Here is a 19,542-nt window from a genome sequence, read left to right on the forward strand (position 1 = left end):
TATTGTCACACTATGCAATGGATTTCTGAAGATGAATTTCAGGTTGTTTTTGTGGTGGTGCTCTTTTGACAAACACTCTGAGAATAGCTGAGGTTACTGAATTCCCAAACTACTTAAAGAGAGATTTTTATTTTGGAATATAGAAAACTAAAAATAATTGATTCTTTTTGGACACTCCACCTTACCACATCTTTGTGGCTGTGCGAGTAGGGTGGTTTCTGTGTTGTTTATAATCCCTTAGAAATCACAGTAGTAAAATAATTGTTCTGTAAGTTGGCGCAAGTATATATAGACTTTTAAAACCCAGAAATTTTAAAGGCAAATGGACAGCTGTTTAAAACTAGAGAGCTTTCATTAATTAATAGGAATTTCATCAGGTATGTGTATATATATTCACATTGATGTATAATGCTGCCTTAAAAAAATATTATTTTTCTTTTGAAAAGTTCAGCAATGTTTAGATGGTCTCATTATTAATCATCCTCACTGTTAATATGCCTTTTTGCAATTTTCATTTAATGCATGAGATATTTTATCTTCTTCACTAAAATGCTTCTGACTTTCCTGAGAAACACATTGGCTTAGCATTCATAAATAAGCTGTTTACACTGATTTTTCATTTAGTTAAAGAACTTCTGTTGCACCCTGTATTTGACCTCAAGCAGATCAATATATACTATTACTACTAGATTAAAATAAATACTGTAGAGAATTAAGTACAGAATGAAGACTGATGCTATTATCTCTATGCACAGTGGAGCGCTACATGACCAAAAAGTTTTAACCTTCTAAAAAATTTGTTGTTTATTCTTAGTGTATACAGCCATATGGTAGTATAAGAGATTTTATGCAGTTGTATTCAGGCTACAGAATTAGTAACACTTGCTAGGGAAAAAATTAGATAATATTTCTTGATTTGTAGCTAAATGGCATTTGCAAATTTTTTAATGTGTGACAACAATGGGAAGATGATCACATGCTTTTTTCTTGCCTTGTTGCCTCATCTTGAGATTCGCTATATATTGTGCGTGTAACAGTCTTGTCCATGCCCAGTCCAAACAGAAGGAACTTCAGTTTCTCAGGAAGCCAAAAAGGAGTTCAGTGAAAATATTGGGAAATTTCAGCATTTCTGTAGCGTTACTACTGGGATAAATATGATTACATGGGGAACTGTAAGATACTGCTCCATTTTTGAAGATAAATATTCACTGAGTCCAGCTCTGTCTGTTAGTTTGATTTTGATAACAGGGATGAGTTTTCTAAGATTTGAAACAAGTATCAGATTCTTACAAATGCTTTAATAGCATTGCTTTGATAAATAAGAGACTAACATAAAAACACTTTTTTAAAAAAAATAATCTCAGAGCAATAATTCCCTTTCTAATTAATTCTGCCTGAAATGGGAGAATAAAAGGAAGTAGTAGATGAAATTATTGGGACAAAGCTGAGGGATTGGAGTAGCAGCAAGAAGGAAATGGTCTGGATAGAGCTTCAGAAAAATCATTAGAAATAAGCAGATGGCATTCATGACATGGAAGAAGAGACTGAGAAGCTTAGATAGTGATGCCTGCATTGTAGGTACAATTGGAGCTGACCATTTTATTCCTAAATAGGGAAGCTATGGTTAGAAGTTGTGATATTTCTCCTATCAGCAGCAAAAGACGAGGCTATGGCAAATGTAAGTTTTCAGCCCAGTGACATATTTGAGGAGTGCAAATTGTGGATGAAAGCTGTGAACTGTTTTCTCTGCTGCCCTTGCCATTGTGTTAAGCTTGTTATTTTGACAGCAGGTGAGAGAACGTTGCTGTAGGTTCTTGGATTTTGGCAATTGTTAACAGATTGTATTGTTCAGTTTCATAAATTGTCTCTCTCAATTTATCTACCCCATCTCTTTTCAGGATCTTTCCCTATGAAAATGCTTCATCAGTAGTGAACTTCCTCTTGATATCCAGCCATTAGGCTGGATTTCATCCATTCCAAAAGACAAAGGGGTTTCGAATGCCACTTTGTAGTGTTAAAAGTGGAAGAAAAGGAGATGACTCATTCTGAACTTAAAGAAATCCATACTTACATCTGCAAGGCCAAATACAGAGTAGGCAGTAGCTCTCTAGAATGGGCTTGATGTTCATTCCTCAGTCATCAGGATGCCTACTGTCACATCACTAAGGCCATTTTACTGTCAGTATCAACCTCTCATTGCAGGACAGGAATAGTCTTTTAAGGGACCTTTCTTTTCTGCTCTCAGTGACTCCAGTGGCGTTTACCCAGGCTGTTGTGGTAGCTTGTGCCTCATTTTGGTGGGTGGCAGGAACCTTGGAAGAAAGAGCATGCCAAGGATCTCCGTGTGGACCCTTTGATCCTCTGTCTTTCTTGCTGAATATCTCTAAAATCCTAGTTAAGGTTAACATCTTCTAGAGTACATAAGGGTGAACGTGGCATAAAAATTATTTGGGGCTTACATCCCGCTGTATCATTCCCCATTCTAAAGACAATCCTTGTTTAGATGGAGGTTAGCAACAGGTATGTCTGAACGTCTTGATTCATGCAGTCTGGTGTAACTACATGTTCCTGCATGCCAAATTAACTTTCTGAGTATGAAGATAACTACTATCCGAAGGGTTATTCATATACTAGTGCTGGAATGGAATGTTCCTCAGGGTATGGCACTTCTCTGTCCAGATTGTTACTGGTGCATGTTTCCCTCCTAAGACAGAAAGGGTACCCAAAAGCAGAAGTCTTTTATTTCTCCAGAGAAAAAGAAAATACACATTGACATATTGGATTTCAGAGATTTAGGAGGAGTATATTTATGGGGAACCCAGGTTAAGAGCTCACTATAGGCAAATAGTGACTGAAAACATGATCGTTTTCATCCCCAAGCAAAGTAATGAAAGGGTTTTTCTTCTTTTCATGGAAGACAGAGCAGTTATTGTCAGATATCTGAGTCACATATGAGTCTTGAACATGATGTCAGACATTCTCAGTCACTTCAGAATATCGAATCAGGACTGGAAAATTTGTTCATGTTGTCATTTTAGTGAATGGGGTTCCAAAATTATATCTCTTTTTCTTTCAACTGGAAATACAGTCTGCTCTCCTTTAGAGTTCTACACATTTGCGTTGAAGTCACAGAGAGGTAATGCTTTATGTCTTTTCCATGGCTATATGAGGACCACCAAAAGACAAAGTCAGATGTAGTTTACCAGATTTTGCCTACATCTGGCCAGCTGAGACAGTTTTGGTTTATGGATTTTCTGAGGTTGGTGATTAGGAGTCCCATGCTTTTCTCACACCCAGCAGACCTGACAAAAAAGGATTTAGAGAAGACTGTGTGCTCCAGTTACAACACATGTGAATGCTGGATGGCTCTTTATTTCTAGAAAGAGCCTGTTCTTCTCCGGTTTCTCCTGGTAATAAGAACAATATGAGCCTACCTGGCTAAATGGAGCCTGGACTTTGCCTAAGGCATATCTAAATATGAGTCCTCTCTATCCTTGCTAGTTTTTATTATGTCTTAGTGTTGAAGTTTTGATTATGTGCATCAGTTCAGTTAAAATCCTTTCAGTTTCTGTACTTCCCACCATCCTCTCCCTGAAAGTATGTCTGTATTTTTTTCTACCCCAAATTTATTGGGATTTTGTCATTTTGTATGGGATTTTTTGGTTGATTATTTGGTGAGATAATCTGATTTAATAGAATGTTATGTCCATTGTGGGAAGACTTGGGTTTCACTGGCCATTTGTTCTCAGTTTTTCTGTGAAGGTTGCCTTTTCTCTCCAGTCAGAAGGTAGATGAACTTCAAATGCTTAAGGCTGAATAGTAGACTAACTTTACTTATCTGTTGCAGACCACTCCCAACTTTCTATTTATTCTTGCATCTGAATTGCACTTAAATCAGGTGCTAGACTTCATTTGTAATCAGTCAGTTTAGACCTCCAATCAATTTGTTTAGACCTCCAAAGGGAGGAATGATCACATACCCTGTAAGTCAAGGCTTGCTATGTGTCTGTCTTGCTTTCTGAATAAAGTTAGGTTTAAAATACCTTGACTCTGGTTTCCAGATAATAAAGATTATATATAGGCATATGAATGTCTATAAATGTATTTAAGACCTTACATCTTTTTCCATGTTTATAGTTCCTTAACAAAATATATGATCAATTAAAATCAATGCGGTCCTGGAGAGAAAGATTGAAACCAGGTTTTGGGTTTTACAAATTCTGGGCTACTCTGTCACCCAATACATTGAGAATTTCCTGCACAATGTGCAGCTACCCTGCATCCAGCCAGCAGCTCTTCCTTGCCTGACTCTACCACAGGCATGACCACTACATTACACCTGCCAGAAGCCCTTTTGTATAAAATAAGTACACTGGTTGGTTTTCTTTTCATGATCTTAAAGGACTTTTTCAGCCACCTAAAGATCTTCTCTGGAAAGAATAAATTTCCTTGACAGCCAGTTACTGCAGTTGTTTAGATCATATTTGGATGAAACGTTGCCTGAACTGGAAGTTCAGATGTGCCTATTCCTAGGTAATGCATGCACATTTGGTCTCTCACCTGTGCCTCTAATCATTTTTAGTGCCTGTTGATGGAAATTTTTTTTCTCCATTTCTTTCTGAGCAAAATTGAACAAAATGCTGGCAGGAAAGCTGTAACGTCAGCTATAATAAAGCCATGTGGGATTCCAAAGTGTACGTATTTATTGCAGTAACTCACCTACCATGTTTTCTTCAAATTATATTTAGATAAATAACATCTGGTACTTGATACACTTGAAAATAATTTATTCATGTTTCCTGTCAACTCATTTAATGTATCTTTTGTCACCTGATAAAATAAGTAGGAAATTGATGCATGGAATATTTGAATGCGTTATATGGCACTAGGGAATTTCAACCAGAAAAGATAGTGGGATTTTCCTTGTATTAGTCACACTGAATATGTTTGTTCCAGAAAAAACAGATGGAAAGCTGGTGGATAGTCTATTAATACCTTGGGAAAATTCCTTAGTAACAAGTTCTTCTTCAGTAATAACTATCCCTATTACATTGCCAACAACAGTAATCTATTATAATTTATCTGCCACGTAAATAGTGTTAGCTCTGGAAAATGAGAGAGGAATGCTACATTTTGTCTTTGAATTGTTCTTTTACTTTTAATTTTACATGCCATAGTTTTCAGATTATGTTCTCAAGCTTTTCCTATATTGCATCTGAAAGTTTTCTTCTTGCAGTGTACACCTTTCTTGTAGTCATCTTCCTGTAATTTTTAAATGAAATATGTTAAATATGGACTAATAATGAAAGTGCAAGAAAGGAAGCCAGGACAACTGGATTTTATTTCTCCCTTTCCTGCAGATGTATTCCTGACCTTTAGTTATACTAAACCTATGTTCTGATTTGCCTTCTCTAGTATATGTTTGCATATCAATGTGGATATGTACACATACCTGATTAAAAAAAAATAATAAAAGCTCTTCTGTACACATAGTATCTCCACTTTGTATAAGATAAAATGAATAAGGGACATTTGTGATGAACTTCTGATGATTTATGATTACCACTTCTACAATCCAAGGACTGGTGTGGGCATAAACTAGAAAGGATCTAGGGTGGAGCTGGTGGAGGGTAGGCTCACAGCATGTTACATGACTTGAAACACAGGGCTACGCTTAGCTGGCAATGTGAAAGGAGCCAGAAATCCCCCAGTCATATTTCTCATCCCTTCCCACCATCCCTCCCAAAGCTTGTGCTTACTTTTCTCTACTGATTAATGTGCTAGTAATGAGCACAGAACAAGAATCCAAGGAGAAGAAAATAATTTCACAATTGTTTTTGGAAAAGGAAGGTAGCCCTCAAGGAATGCAAAAGAGATCACATAATGAAGAGAGTTGTATTTCAGAAGTGAGGAGGTCAATAGATAACATGAAATTTGATTTAAACCAACCAAATTGAATTAAGCATTACAGTTAAATGAAAATTAATAAAACCTTATTTTGCTATGTAAATAAAAAGAGAAAAATTGAAGAAGCAGACCTGATGTGTAAGTGAATTAAGACAGTCTTAATATAACCAAGTTTAGGTTCCAAAACCAAATTAATATTTTCTTACTCTTGCTGTAACAAAGCTGAACATAGGCCGTAAGCAAATGGTTAATGGGAATGCATTGTCTCTTACGTTATGAGTAGAAGCAGATCTCAGAAACTCCACTCCATCTGGAGAGGAATTAGTAATTTCTGTTCCAAAATTATGAAAAAAATGTCATAGGGTACAGTAAACCTTTATTTACCAAATAATAGATTACACCAGATTAACTGCATCATCTTTGGTAAGCTGTCTGGTTTTCTATCTAGCTAACAACAAGCAGAGCAAAGTTCAGCAAAGAGAATATATGATATTATTAGCTATTTTAGAGAAATGGAAGTTTAATAGAAGAATTTTCATGTGCAACTGACTGAACAGCAAAAGTCTGAGGCTGAGGAAAACTGGCAGCAAAGTTACTCAAGGTTTAGTTTTGTGACTGATACCATGTATTTGTATTCATAGACCTCCGTCTGTGGCTTAAAGAGCAAGTTGTTACATTTATTGATGGAAAGTTTTGGTGACCAGTAGTTTCTTACAACACAGCAGGAAAGAAACCTGTTAATCTGTGCTTGCCTTGGTTAACAGTAAAACACAGGTGAAATACCAGAAAATTGGTGAAATGCTGAAAACCCTGGGTACAGAGAATTGCTTCTTGTTCCAAATATTCTGAATTTTCTCTTGTATTTGCAAAAACAAAGCCATCCTTTTAGTTTTAGAAAAGAAAGTTATAAATTTTCTTTGGCAAAACTGAATTACAGTCTGTGTAAAATATCACAGTAGACATACATTTATTTTTGATCACATTAAACTTTTGAAGGAGGTCTGAGATAACGTCATGGAACTGAATAGTTCCTAACATTTAGTACTAAATGTAATGTGGTCATTTTTATCTATATGAAAGCAAAGATTAAATAACAACAACGACAGTAGTTTCTGAAAATACTACCAGTTAGAATCATTGATAAAACTTAATCTCTGACAAGTTAGATTTCCAGGCCTTATTTCGTTGTTTGACTTTCTGTATTATTATGCTTTTATTTTATGCTCTGTCTTCAGTACATTCTTGTAGCAGATCTGATTTCAGAGTATATATGCAAGTCCAAATAAAACAAAAATTATATATTGTTTTTATTGATGCATGCAGTTCTACAGTCAAAGAGAAATGAGATGAAGTGGTGAGAAAGACATATATTAACAACAGATGTGGAAAATACTATAAATGGGAATTCCTTCCTGGAAAGTATACTTTTGAAAAAAGATCTTTTTCTGATGTATACTTGAGAGTAGCTTTAAACAGAAATTAAGAAAAGCAGCCATTTGATGGTTTAACAGCCTTTAGCTCTTATTTAAGATGTGGAACAAAGACAACTAAACATGCCTTTATCAAGACATTTCCATGAGAGGAAACCAAGGGACTGTTTTGGCAATTGTGTGATCTGGCTTTGTACATGTGCTGAAGTGTCATGGTCTGAAATGGCAGAAGCTATTGAATTCTTGAATGAACAGTTTGATCCTCAAGATTATGCAGAAGGTGCAAAGATGTGGCCTCAAAGTTAACCGCTCCCCATAAATCTCCACAAAGTTTGCAAAAGGAGTCAAAGCATGGAAACCTTTGAGGGACACACAGTCAGAAAGAAGGAAGAGAATTATGAAATGCCACATATACTTTTGCTGGTTTTGGAAAACCTAAATGGAAACTGAGAAACTCTTGTGTCACTTTCAATTATAGCTAAGGACACATTAAAGATAAGTTTAAGATTAGATCACACAGATGGGGTTTTGAGTTGCAGATTTTTTTCTCTCAGGAGCATTTCATGTCAGCATTGTGCTTTTTTCCTGCATCTTTTTTTTCCTACTGCACAGTAGCCCTTCCTTTGGCCATAGAAGATCTAAATAACCCACTGTGCTGTATCAGAGTTACAGCCTGTATAGTAATGTGATGGAAGACATTATATTTCCTATCTTATTTATTTCACTGTAGAAATATGATACTAATAATACTAATAATGCTAATACACTATACTGAAGCCATTATTTCTCTAGCTTAGTACAAAAATATCTCTGCCTTTTTCACAAATACATAGGGTTTGATGGGACCAGAAGGCTCATTTGGCCTGCCTGGAGCTCCTGGGCCTAAGGTAAGTGTTTGTGTTTATTTCCTTGTGGTTTTGCTAAATGACTGCTTTATGGATTAAAAAATGCCAGGATTTTGCACCTATTTTTTTGATATATTGAACATTGGTGAGTAGATGTATCATTTTCCCTATATTACCTTATATGATAGTTCAGCCTTAATAGAGCGTAATATAGCTCCGGAAATGGTGCCTGTCATCCCATGAGGTTTGGAACAATTGCAGAAATAGTCATGAGACTTTGTTTCAGCTTTGCAGTTCTGGAAAATGTTCTGCAGTGCTGGGAGCCAGATAATTCTTAGTATACATCAGAACTTTCTGCCCATGTTATATTTATTTATATTTTAATTGTGTTAAATAATGTTACGTGCTGCTTTTTCCACCCGAGGAGCCAAATATATTTCAGATGTGACTTTATTGATTACACTGCAGCTACAGCAAGAATTAATTTGACCCATGCTCTCAGAAACTAAAATAGATACTAAAAATCCAGATCTGTTAGTGTAACCTTTTAATTTAATCCAAGAGGAATTTTGGCCGGTGAGCACTCAATGGTATGTCCTAGAGAATATTTAGGAATATTTTATTCATTTCCCAAGCTTTGTATTTACATTTAACTGCTTTTCCACCCATACATTATTTTATATTCAAAATTACGTATCTATTGATTTAAAATTGTATGCTGAAGGTAACATTTTTTAACGTGTTGATGTTTGCTATGGTCAAGAAGATTGAATACCTATGAAATGACTTAAAATTAATTAGCTTTATTTTCCTTTGTGAAAAGTGCTGTTGTTTTGTATATTTATCTGTCATTCTGAATATAAGTTGATTCTTACAGAATCATTCTTAATAAGCTCATTCCTACAGAAGAGCACCATGAAATAATAATTCTTAAATTTTAATGAAAATCCTCATGCTGAATATATGCCTAATTCCATAGGCTACAATAAAAAACAAACCATAAATAAATATATTGGCTCAGACGGGTTGAAGGAGTCTCAGAGTTTTATTAAGTAAGATGGTGGAAATATGAAATCAGTACACACAAACATGGTGTGACTGGGCAAGGGATATTTGGCAAGTGGGGAAGGGACAAGTGAGCAGAGGCTGGCAAATCACACTTTGTCATCAGTATCTATTCTTTCCTTAGAGAAATTGAAACTTCAGGTTTCCCATAAGGACCGATTTCCCAGCGGTGTATGTTTACATTTGCTAGTCAAACAACATCTGACAAAAGATACTGATATGTCAGTCACACTTTTATATTGTTATATAGGGTGATAAAGGTGAACCTGGAATACAGGGGAAACCAGGATCATCAGGAGCCAAGGTAAATATGAATCTGGAGGTATTCTAGTTAAAGAAGGGACTGCTTTACTTTTCCATGATTTGCTGATTTTCCATGATTTTCCATGATTAGTCACAAGACAGTTTCAAAATAAAGTGGTAGTTAACATAAAATTGCATCAGAATCCATTTGATAGCTTATTTTTACTAATTTTATACCAGATTTTAAGCAGTGTAAATCAACTGTTCATGAAGTTCAAAACTGCAAACATTGCCATTACTTCAGACAGTTTTATTTGTGTAATTTTGAAAAATCAGCGTCATCTGTATTAAAGGGCAATTAAAGAAGATGGATACTGGAAAAATGAGATTAAGAATTAGGAGTTCCTTTTGTGTGTTCTCTGTGTTTAACACCTCTTAACAGATTCTCCAGGCTTTTCAGTCATGCTCAGTTATAAAATTTCAAAATGCCGTAGCCAAAGCATATCATGTGACCTTGAGAAAAATGCAGTATATGTTTTTTCAGCACATCACTGACACAGAGCTATTGTATTACTCAGGGAGAACTAGGAGTACCAGGTGCTCCAGGTGAACCAGGCTACCCAGGCATTCCTGGTACCCAGGGTATAAAGGTAAGTATTTTCCCCAGTTTTACATTAATTGCATCTTTTAAAAGGGCTTTTCCCATAAGTGATCATTATTATTAGAGAATAGTTGGTATATTTTGGAATGCCCATTCTTTAGAAAAACAATCATTTTCCATAGGGAGGAGAGAATGGCCAAAAAGGAGAAACTTAACATAAAATACTGAGACAAAAGTGTTAATGAAATTTCCATTATGAATTGCAGTGTGTAATGATATGATCCATGATTCTATATTTACTTACTCTTATATCTTATAGCAAGTGCTGCATCTATAAAGTCTGTTGTACAAAGTCTTTTGTGGAGCAGTTGACCCTAGGCAGCGGGGACAGATTCAGCTCAGTTGGCCTCAGCCATTAAGAGTTACCTGATCTAACCAAGCTGTCCAGGTTCTCTCCATATTTAGCTGAGAGAGTCTGAGCATTCTGGGGAGTCATTAATTCACATCTCTACACCTTTCTTTGACTGTAAGTGAAGCCTAGGCAGCTAAATTAAACGTTGACATTTTAGATGGCAAAAGTCAGGTTAGATGGATCCTACTTCTACTGTACCGGTTGAAAATTATTTCTTCCTTTCAGGTGAACCCATGTTTATTCCTCTTGCAAACTGAGTTCTCATAAAGATCTTGCTTTCAAGGATCTCAGCATCTCTTAGTGCAGGCTCACGTTTATCAAACACTGCTATAGACGTGGTTGCTGAAGAACTGTTTGTGAACACACTGTAAAATTTCATATTGGTGTTTGACTTACCAGGGTAGTCATCCTTATTTTTAAAGTGAAGGTATGTAGGATTTTCTGACAGTCACATGACTTTAAGGAGTCCCAGATTGAAAAGATTATAGGCAATATTGTTCTTTGATATGTTTTGAAATAGAAGAACGCAGCTTTTTGCATAACTTAAAGCTGTAACTAACATTATATTAAATGCTTTCCTAGAGATTTTCTTCTATAAGATGACAGCATTCTACTAAAAGTCTCCTGTGTGGTTGAAACCTCTCAGCTTTGTCTCAGCCCATAAGACAGAACTTCTTATTTGACTGGAAACTGGAAAGCCCCTAGAATATTTCTTGTTTTAAAATATTGACTTATTTTTATCTTGCTACAACTCACAGAATTCATTGGAGTGAACTGAGTCTGTTGTGGAAAAATAAGCTATGGTTTGAATACAGAATGGGATTTGAGAACCTGAAAATCATTACTCTTTGTAACCTGTGGGTATCTGCAAAGGACTTAACAGAGTTGTGTATTCTAGATGATGTTTTTTCAGGACAGCAAGCCCCTTTCTTCTGTGTAACTTAATGAAGAAACAGAGCAAGACCAAGAATTTATATTTTACATATGCTATTAGTTAAATTTATGTGAAGGAAATGCTACATGTTTATTTGAAACAGCTGGGGAGAAACCATTTACTGTAATCGTCAATAACATGATTTGAGGAGAATTTCAGGGTTGAACACTTATCAGCTGTCATGGTTCGAAAGTGGTTAAAGTAAAATTATTTCCATTGCTGTAAATCAAAGAATTCTAATTATAATTAAAGCTCTGATTTGTATCCATTACATTTTTAGTCTAAATTTTAATTAAGATTTCTTTATTCTGGGCACTTTTAAAGCAATGATATGTGCATCCTGAAAATTTAAATGTTTCATTGCTTTGTAAGATAATGTTTCGGTTTTTAATTGTATTTTTATGGGAAAACATGACGATATTTTTTTTTGCAGTGAGTTTCTTCATTGGCATATACAAGTATAAAGCTTATTTAATTGTTATACTGTTTCCTTGGAGCAATATATGTGATCTGATGTCATGTAACAGATAGACTTGTTTCCTTAGGATATAGTTTATTATAACTAACAAGCTTTACTTGCAACTGTTCAAACTAGGTATTTAGTCAAGGAGCAAGTTGTCAAGACTAAAAATGTTGCTATATTTGCTATCAGCCCAAATTCAATATTTAAATTTAAATTTTAAGTTTAAAAGTGTAGTGTTACTTTAATTAAATTAACACAAATTATGAAGTTAAATCAAATTTAAAATCTTATTTAAACTGATTCAATAATAATTTAAAATTTAAATGTATAGCAAAAATTATGTAAAAATAAATTAAGTGTGTTTAGGTAATGTATCTGACACTTCTGTTGAAAATCTAGCAGTGTTTCCTGGGAAATACTAAAGTCCCAACTAGGGCAAAAATTCCTCCATTACATATTCAAATTACAGATTTCAGAATAAACAGGAAATCTTGTAAAAGCAAAGGAAGCTCAGGTAGGGTGTCAGATAGAAATAAACAGTCAGTAAAAACTCAAAATTCATCTGTGCAGTGTTACCAGCCATGTAGAGGATCACTGAAGGATGAAGCCCTTCATCTAAAGGAGTCTGTGGGAACTGACCTTGGCTTGACACCAGGTGCCCACCAAGTGCCTCCTCAGCAGGACAGAGAGGGGAGAAAATGGGTAAAAAGAATTGTGAGTTAATATTAAAAGGTAGTTTAATAAAGCAAAAGCCATGCACAGAAACAAAGGAAAACAACAGATTTATTCTCTACTTCCTATTAACAGGTGATGTCTAACCACTTTCTGGGAAGTAGGGCTTCAATATACGTAGCGGTTGATCTGGAAGACAAATGTTTTAATACTAAGTGCAACCCCCCTCTCCTTTCTCTTACCTTTTATTGCTGAGCAGATACCATATGGTATGGAATATCTGTTTGGTCACTTTGGGCCAGCTGTCCTGGCTATGTTCCCTCCCAGGATCTTGCCCACCACCACCCTGCTGGTGGTGAGGGGGGGAATGTTGGAGAAACAGCCTTGGTGCTGTGCGAGCGCTGCTCAGCAGCAGCCACAACACTGGTGTGTTACCAACACCTTTCTAGCTACCGATACAAGCACAGCGCTGTGGGGGCTGCCGTGGGGAATGTTAACTCCATCTCAGCCAGACCCAATAACGACATTACAGAAATAGAGTTGAATCAGGTACTTCACTATGGAAAGAAAGGTTGAAGGGTAAAGAAGCAGTAAGTTAGAAGGGTGGTGGTATATTTAAAGTTTTATTAAAACCCCATGGAGAGGAATTCTACTAAACTTCACCTTCTGCTCCAGAAGGGCACCGGTTTCCTGTATGTCCAGTGTCATATATGCCAGCCATGTATGGATGGCTTAGGTACGCTAGAGTATTTCAGATGTCAGTAGACATGTATGGGGATGCCTTGTGTTGCCTACAGCATCTTAAATGGTCTATGTTTAGACAACTGAAGCAAGTCCCTGTCGATGGAGGCTAGAGAATGATCCAAATTTAGATGAGATTCTCTTAGCTAAATGAGATGATGGAACCTGAGTTCCATTTTCCAAGACAAGATGTAGAAAAATCAGTCTTCTGACCAGTTTCAAAACAGTGATTCCCAGAGAGCATAAGGACAAAGATTTCCTGGCTTAAGGCTTTCAGAATGTATTGAAGCCAAATGGAAGAGTGACTTGAGTTGAATCAGTGTCATAACAATAGTTTAATTAGTTTAATTATCACCATATATTGTTTCAATATCTATGGGTCATGTAAGGTACATGTACTGAGACTACTGATTTTAAGAAGGAAGATTTTGTTAAAATGTGTGCAACCTCTCTAAATTTTAAACTGAAGAAGCTTTGTCATTATTCATTTTATATGAAGATGCAAGTCAGAACATATATTGCTGGTTAACTGGAATTATAAGTACGACAAATTTTTGAACTATTCAGGAAAAAAAGTGCAGTTTGGGCAACTAACAGTAAAAGTGAAGCCTTTCAGCTATAACTTATTTTAAAACTTGACACCAAACGGTGTATTTTACATTCAAGTACAATATAACCAAATACAGCTGGCATAAATAACCTTTTATGTTCTGGGTTTTTCTATCAGGCAAATAGTTGCCATGGTCAAAATCTCGTCTTTACTACTGTTTAGCATTTAATTAAACATTCTCTTTTTTGAAAAATGACCAAACACACACGTTTGGCTCCTACAAGAAAACTGGCAAAACAGATAAAAAAAAAATCCATCCTTTTTCTTCTCTTTATTAAATGCAGACTTGCACAACCCCCCACAGATCTGTCTTTTGTTTAATGAGTTGCTATGTTCTTGGCCCAACACTTTGATTCATTTCTATTTAAACAGTCACACTGATTTAAGAGGTCAAAGTTAGGGCAGGAGCCATCTCCTATAACTTTAAGTTTCCTTTTCAGTCAAGAAAGAGAGATAGGCACATTCTGGGAGTACATATTTTATACCCCTGTCATTAATGTGCTTGAATCATTTTCAAGAGCTGCTTGTTTTTCTTCAGTGTCAGTTAGGTGGTGTTCAAACAACTTGATAAATTTAGATACTTGTCTTTTAAGTACCATTTACCAGTCACTCCACAGATGTTTATTTACATTCAATGGGTTTATAGTGTTACAGAAATTATACTCTGTTCCCTGTGGGTGAAGGCAAGCATACTTAGCATTCAGAAGAATTTTAACTCATCAGAAATACCCCAGTACCTACCTACATCTTCTCCACTCCCATACACTGAGTAGATAAAATCCTGCTGGATTTGCCATCTCATTATGTTGCATTTTTTAAATTTTAACTTGCTGGATAAGTATCCGCTTTTCTTTTTGATAGTTCTTTCTGTGACAGATTCACTTCTTAATGTAACTTTCTGTACTTTTCTCAATGATTGTGTACATGAAGATAAAGTGATTTGTTTTCATTCAGTATAAATAAAAGCTATTAAGGTCCTTCTCTTGTATTTCCTGAGTTGAATTAAAAGACAGACTAAATGTCTTTGAGATTAATCATGTTACAATGGAGACTTTAATTCTTTTACAGGGGGACAAAGGAAACCAAGGTGAAAGTGGCATCCAGGTATATCAACTTTGTTTCTAATGAGATCATCTGGCAACACTATTAATGCAAGTCTTAGGTGTTAATTCAGGAGATTTTTTTAAGACTGGGCTCCGCAGAAGGTTTGCTTGAAAATTAGCAGCAGTGCACCCTAACTCTTCTTCAAGGAAAACTGCCCAGTATGCCCAGGACGTAGTTGTGGCTGTGTTTCTGGGGCTGAGCAGGCTGTTGTCATTTGGTGCAGAGCTGTGTGGTCCTAGCAATGGCGTGGTCTCAGGGATGTAGGTTGTGCTGCTGCCCTAGGGGACTGGGACATGACCCAGCACTTTCCAGGGATGGCTTCTGTCCCTGCCTGCACCAGGCACTGTGGGATCACATAAATGCTCATAGTCAAAGTAATGCCACCTGGCCTCTGCCTACTTACTAGATTATAACAAGTGGGATTTTCCTCCTTGTTATCAAAAAGTCATGGTAACACTTACAAGAAAAAGAGGAGTATCATGTCACTACTCAAATCCTAGCTTGATTCCCCTGTGTTCAGAGTAGGAATTATATCCTTCTGCACAGTTTCTGCTCTGAACTCTCGTAGAATAACTTTTCAGATTGATTTGGCCTGGTTTGGGATGAGATTTTAGGGTTTATCTCTTTGTGTTATTTTCAGTAGCTTAATTACATCTCCCAGATAAATGTATATTTTAAGAAAATGTGCTTTTTTGAAGGGACTGAAAGGAGAAAAAGGAAGACAAGGAAATCCAGGCTTACAGGTACTTTTATAAAGTGATCCTAGTTCAAGAGAGCCATGATTCATATCTGTTTCTTAAGATTACTTCCATCAACATGGATAGTTATTTGCATCAGGTGAAATATATTTATGTATAACATGATTATATAGTTATATAAAGTACCTCTTAAAGAACCTTAGTATTTTTAAAATAAGAAATACAACACATATAGAGAAGATGGAGCCACACTTTTCTCAGCTGTGCACAGTGGAAGGATGAGAGGAAATGGACACAAATTTGAATGCAGAAAATCCCAACCTGATATATGGGAAAAGCATTTTGCGCTTAGGGTGATCAAACACTGGAGCAGGCTGCTCACAGAGATCATGACAGGGCACTGAGCAGCCTGCTCTAGCTGGATCTGTTCTGAAAAGGAAGTTTAACCTGTGGAGGTCCCTTCCAACCTACATGTTTCTGTGGTTCTGGGATACTATATATTGAGAAACGGTACAGAAGTACGTTTTTGTGGATTGTTTTATTAAATCCTTAATTATGGAAAATTTTCATGAAACAATTATACATAATATAAAATGCAGATAACAGCACAAAGTGGCTTTTTTGTAAAGGTTATAAGAATGGTACTTGAGATGTTAAGATTGTGCATGTACCATGCTTCACTTTCGTGTAGTTCATTACCTCCTAAACTGTACTGGGGGTCTTTATTGACATATTCTGTGCTCATAAATTACAGATGTTTCCTGTTTCAGCTGCAAATCAGTGAGATCCAGTTGTTTCTCTTTAACTCTGGGCCAGTGTATTCCGATTGTGTCATAGTTGGCTATCTTGTTATACCACAGAAAATAACTGTTAGTATTTATAAATACTTGTTAAGTCATAATCTATGTTGTGTCTAAACAGAGAAGTATTTGTTAGAGGTACATATCTAAAAGTAGACTTGGAAGGAGCTCACAGTTGCTTTTTTCAGAATTACGACACCAATACAGCTGCCTGTCTAGCCAGAAGGAGCTGATTCCAGTGGAGCACGGGCGGGAGATCTAGGTTGTATGTTAGCCTAGTTTTATCACTCTCAGGGGCATGCAGGGGTCTGGTAGTAGAGCTGAGCAGATATTTTTGAAAAGAAATAATTTAAACTAGAAGGCCAGTCATTGGTTTTAACCAAATGTTATGCCTTACTCTAACATTTTACGAATTAAACTTTATGATTTGGTTTTGTTTTGGTTTTTTTGATGTTTTCTGTTTGTTTGTTTTTCAAATAATGGACAAATTTTCATATATTTATTATTTTAATCATACAATAAAATAAAGTGATAGTGAAAGAAAATACTTCTTTTTCAGATAGGATGATGCAACTGAATTGCAGTTGCTTTTTTTTTTTTTTTTTTTTGAGAAAGCTGAAGAAATAATACAGGCTTGGTCTAAAATTGTTTGCTATGCTTATCTAGTTTGGTCAGCAACCAAAAAAACAGTCATTCAGATACTTATGGTAGACAGCACTAAATCATTCCAAGGTTTCTAAAGCCTCCAGGACTTCTCAAGATACAATACAGATTTCCTACCCCATAAAAGTTCATCAAAAAAGCGAAAAAGGCAGCATTGAACTGCCATCTTGCCATGGAACTTAATCATTATAAAACCATTGAACCATTTGGCAGAAATGAAACTGAAACCATTTGCCAACATGCAAGGTCTGGCTTACAAACTGAATTTGTATTTCAAAGGTTCTGAACTTGATTTCTGTCTAGTAAGACAGTATTAAACAGGTAGAATCAGGAGTTTCCTTTTGCTAGAACATAAAATTTTATGTCTTTTGTCTTTTGCAGAGTGAATACAGTTTTGTGTATATGTCTATAATAAATTTAAGGTTTCTAATATTCATTATATATTCCCAACTTACCCTTTCAGTATATATTAAAAGTATTATTAAAGTGTTAATTCTCCGTGATACACAATTTTCATCCTTATATGCAGTTTGGTTTTTTGTACAATTAGCAATCAGAGAATATTTAAATATTTACATTTGTAATTAATTATTGGAAACAAAGGTCAAAAATATTGACTTTTGATTCCAAGTAATTTGGCTCAACTTGCTTTTTTAATTTTTTTTTCATATTAATTTCTGAAGGGAGTAGAAGGATTGAGTGGAGAACGAGGAGAGGTAAGTAATTTGTAATGGCAAGTATAGTATTACAAAATTATTCCATCTGCTTCTGCAAATTATGTGATCTGTAAAATGTGTATTTATAGTCTTATTTCTCTACGCATATCTCTATAAGAAACAGAAAAGAAGTTACTTAAGAAATATCAGAAAAGAGAAAGAAGTATTGGTTTTAGTTAGGGACATAGGAAAATATATATTTCATGAAATGAAAGATTAAAAAAAAAAAAGATTAAAGCCAAGTATATACTTTAAGAGAATTTAAAAAAACAACAAACCAAAGTAAAGAAAAAAAAAACAAAGGAAGGAACTGGTTGGAGAGCAAATAAAGAAAATCTAGAGGTTCTAAGTTCATTGAAAAGTAAAAATATATTAATGAAAAGATACAGAATACTTGATAAGAAAATTTTGTGTTGTTCAGCAGCAGCCAGTAATAGCAGGGTAGGATACAAATGTAACAGGATATACAAAAAAGATCCTTGATCTTGTAATCCTTCGCTTTTTTTGGCAGTCAAGAAATAAGGGGCATTTAAGCTGGAGATCAAGACCCTCACATTTAATGTCAATCTTGAATTTGCCTAATTCCTTTTGAACTGTGCTGATACACTGTACTTTCAGCTTCCATAAAAGTTTGTAGGAAGGACTTCCACAGCTGAACTGTTGTGTGTTTTAACATTCACCAGTAAGATTTCTTTGTGTGCCTTTAGTTCAAAGCTAATGAAGAGGAATGTAGTGAAGCCTTTATAAAAAAAAAAAAAATGTTAGACAATTCTGTCTTTGAGACTGACTCAGAAAATGCAAGGCAGAATTCTTTCTACTACTAAGTTTATACAGAAATAATTCAACTCAGCCTGAAACTTGGGCATAAAGGGAAGCCTGCTTGGACTGCTTATGGTCTGTCAGAAGCTGCACATTTGTTACTCTGATATTTTTAGAAGTCCCGTCTTTTTTTTTTTTTTTTTTTCCCCTGTGTTTGGCAAACGTAGATACCTTTATGGCCAAACCTTTTAATTTTTGTGTTGCATGTAGTTTAAAAATTGGTATTTAAAAGATTAACTTTGTCAGCTATTTTTTTATCCCAATATTTTGTTAAATCAGGGTATACACCATCCCATTAACATATTTCAACTTTATCTAGAGATTTCTTTGTTCAACCCTTTTTCATGAAAGTATTGTTGCATATCAGTAACTGGACATATTAGTTGGAAGCTCAATTCTGATAATTAAATAACTTTACATATTTATGCATATAAATCACCCTATATGCTGCTGTGGTTCTATGAAATACTTAAATCTACAGTTTGGCTTATAGATGTTTTGCTAAATCATTGCCAAAATTGGCAAAAGCTTCCTTATACACTATTGAACTGGCCTTTTTAAATATTGTACATCATGGACATCATATATTTCTTCTGGAAAATCCTTTTAATAATATTTTTGTTATATGCTAAGATATAGTGATGTTATTGTGTTCACTTATCAGACCTATAAAATTAGTTTATTTTCTATTTTTATAAAATATGTTGTCTTTTGTTAGACTATGTCCTCAAGAAAAAATCCTTTCAGTCTGTAATTCTCAGCACTTATTAAGCTCTCTTCCTTTTTTTTTTTTTTTTTATTATTTTCTTTTCCAACAGC

General features: G+C 35.2%; 1 protein-coding gene across 5 annotated transcripts in view; it reads left to right on the top strand.

The window, feature by feature from the left end:
* COL21A1 (collagen type XXI alpha 1 chain) overlaps positions 1-19,542 on the top strand; it is a 190,004-nt gene that overhangs the window by 131,791 nt on the left and 38,671 nt on the right. For 4 of the 5 annotated variants that reach the window (XM_080389895.1, XM_080389898.1, XM_080389896.1 and 1 more), the window contains 6 exons: positions 8,171-8,224; positions 9,498-9,551; positions 10,069-10,140; positions 14,992-15,027; positions 15,726-15,770; positions 17,872-17,904. In XM_080389895.1, coding sequence (XP_080246021.1) covers positions 8,171-8,224; positions 9,498-9,551; positions 10,069-10,140; positions 14,992-15,027; positions 15,726-15,770; positions 17,872-17,904 — 294 coding nt within the window. Of the gene's footprint in view, positions 1-8,170; positions 8,225-9,497; positions 9,552-10,068; positions 10,141-14,991; positions 15,028-15,725; positions 15,771-17,871; positions 17,909-19,542 lie in introns of all 5 variants that reach the window. The other variant, XM_080389899.1, reaches the window with a different exon arrangement.

The sequence above is a fragment of the Falco punctatus genome (genome assembly GCF_963210335.1).
Source record: "Falco punctatus genome assembly, chromosome: 5".
Classification (NCBI taxonomy): domain Eukaryota; kingdom Metazoa; phylum Chordata; class Aves; order Falconiformes; family Falconidae; genus Falco; species Falco punctatus.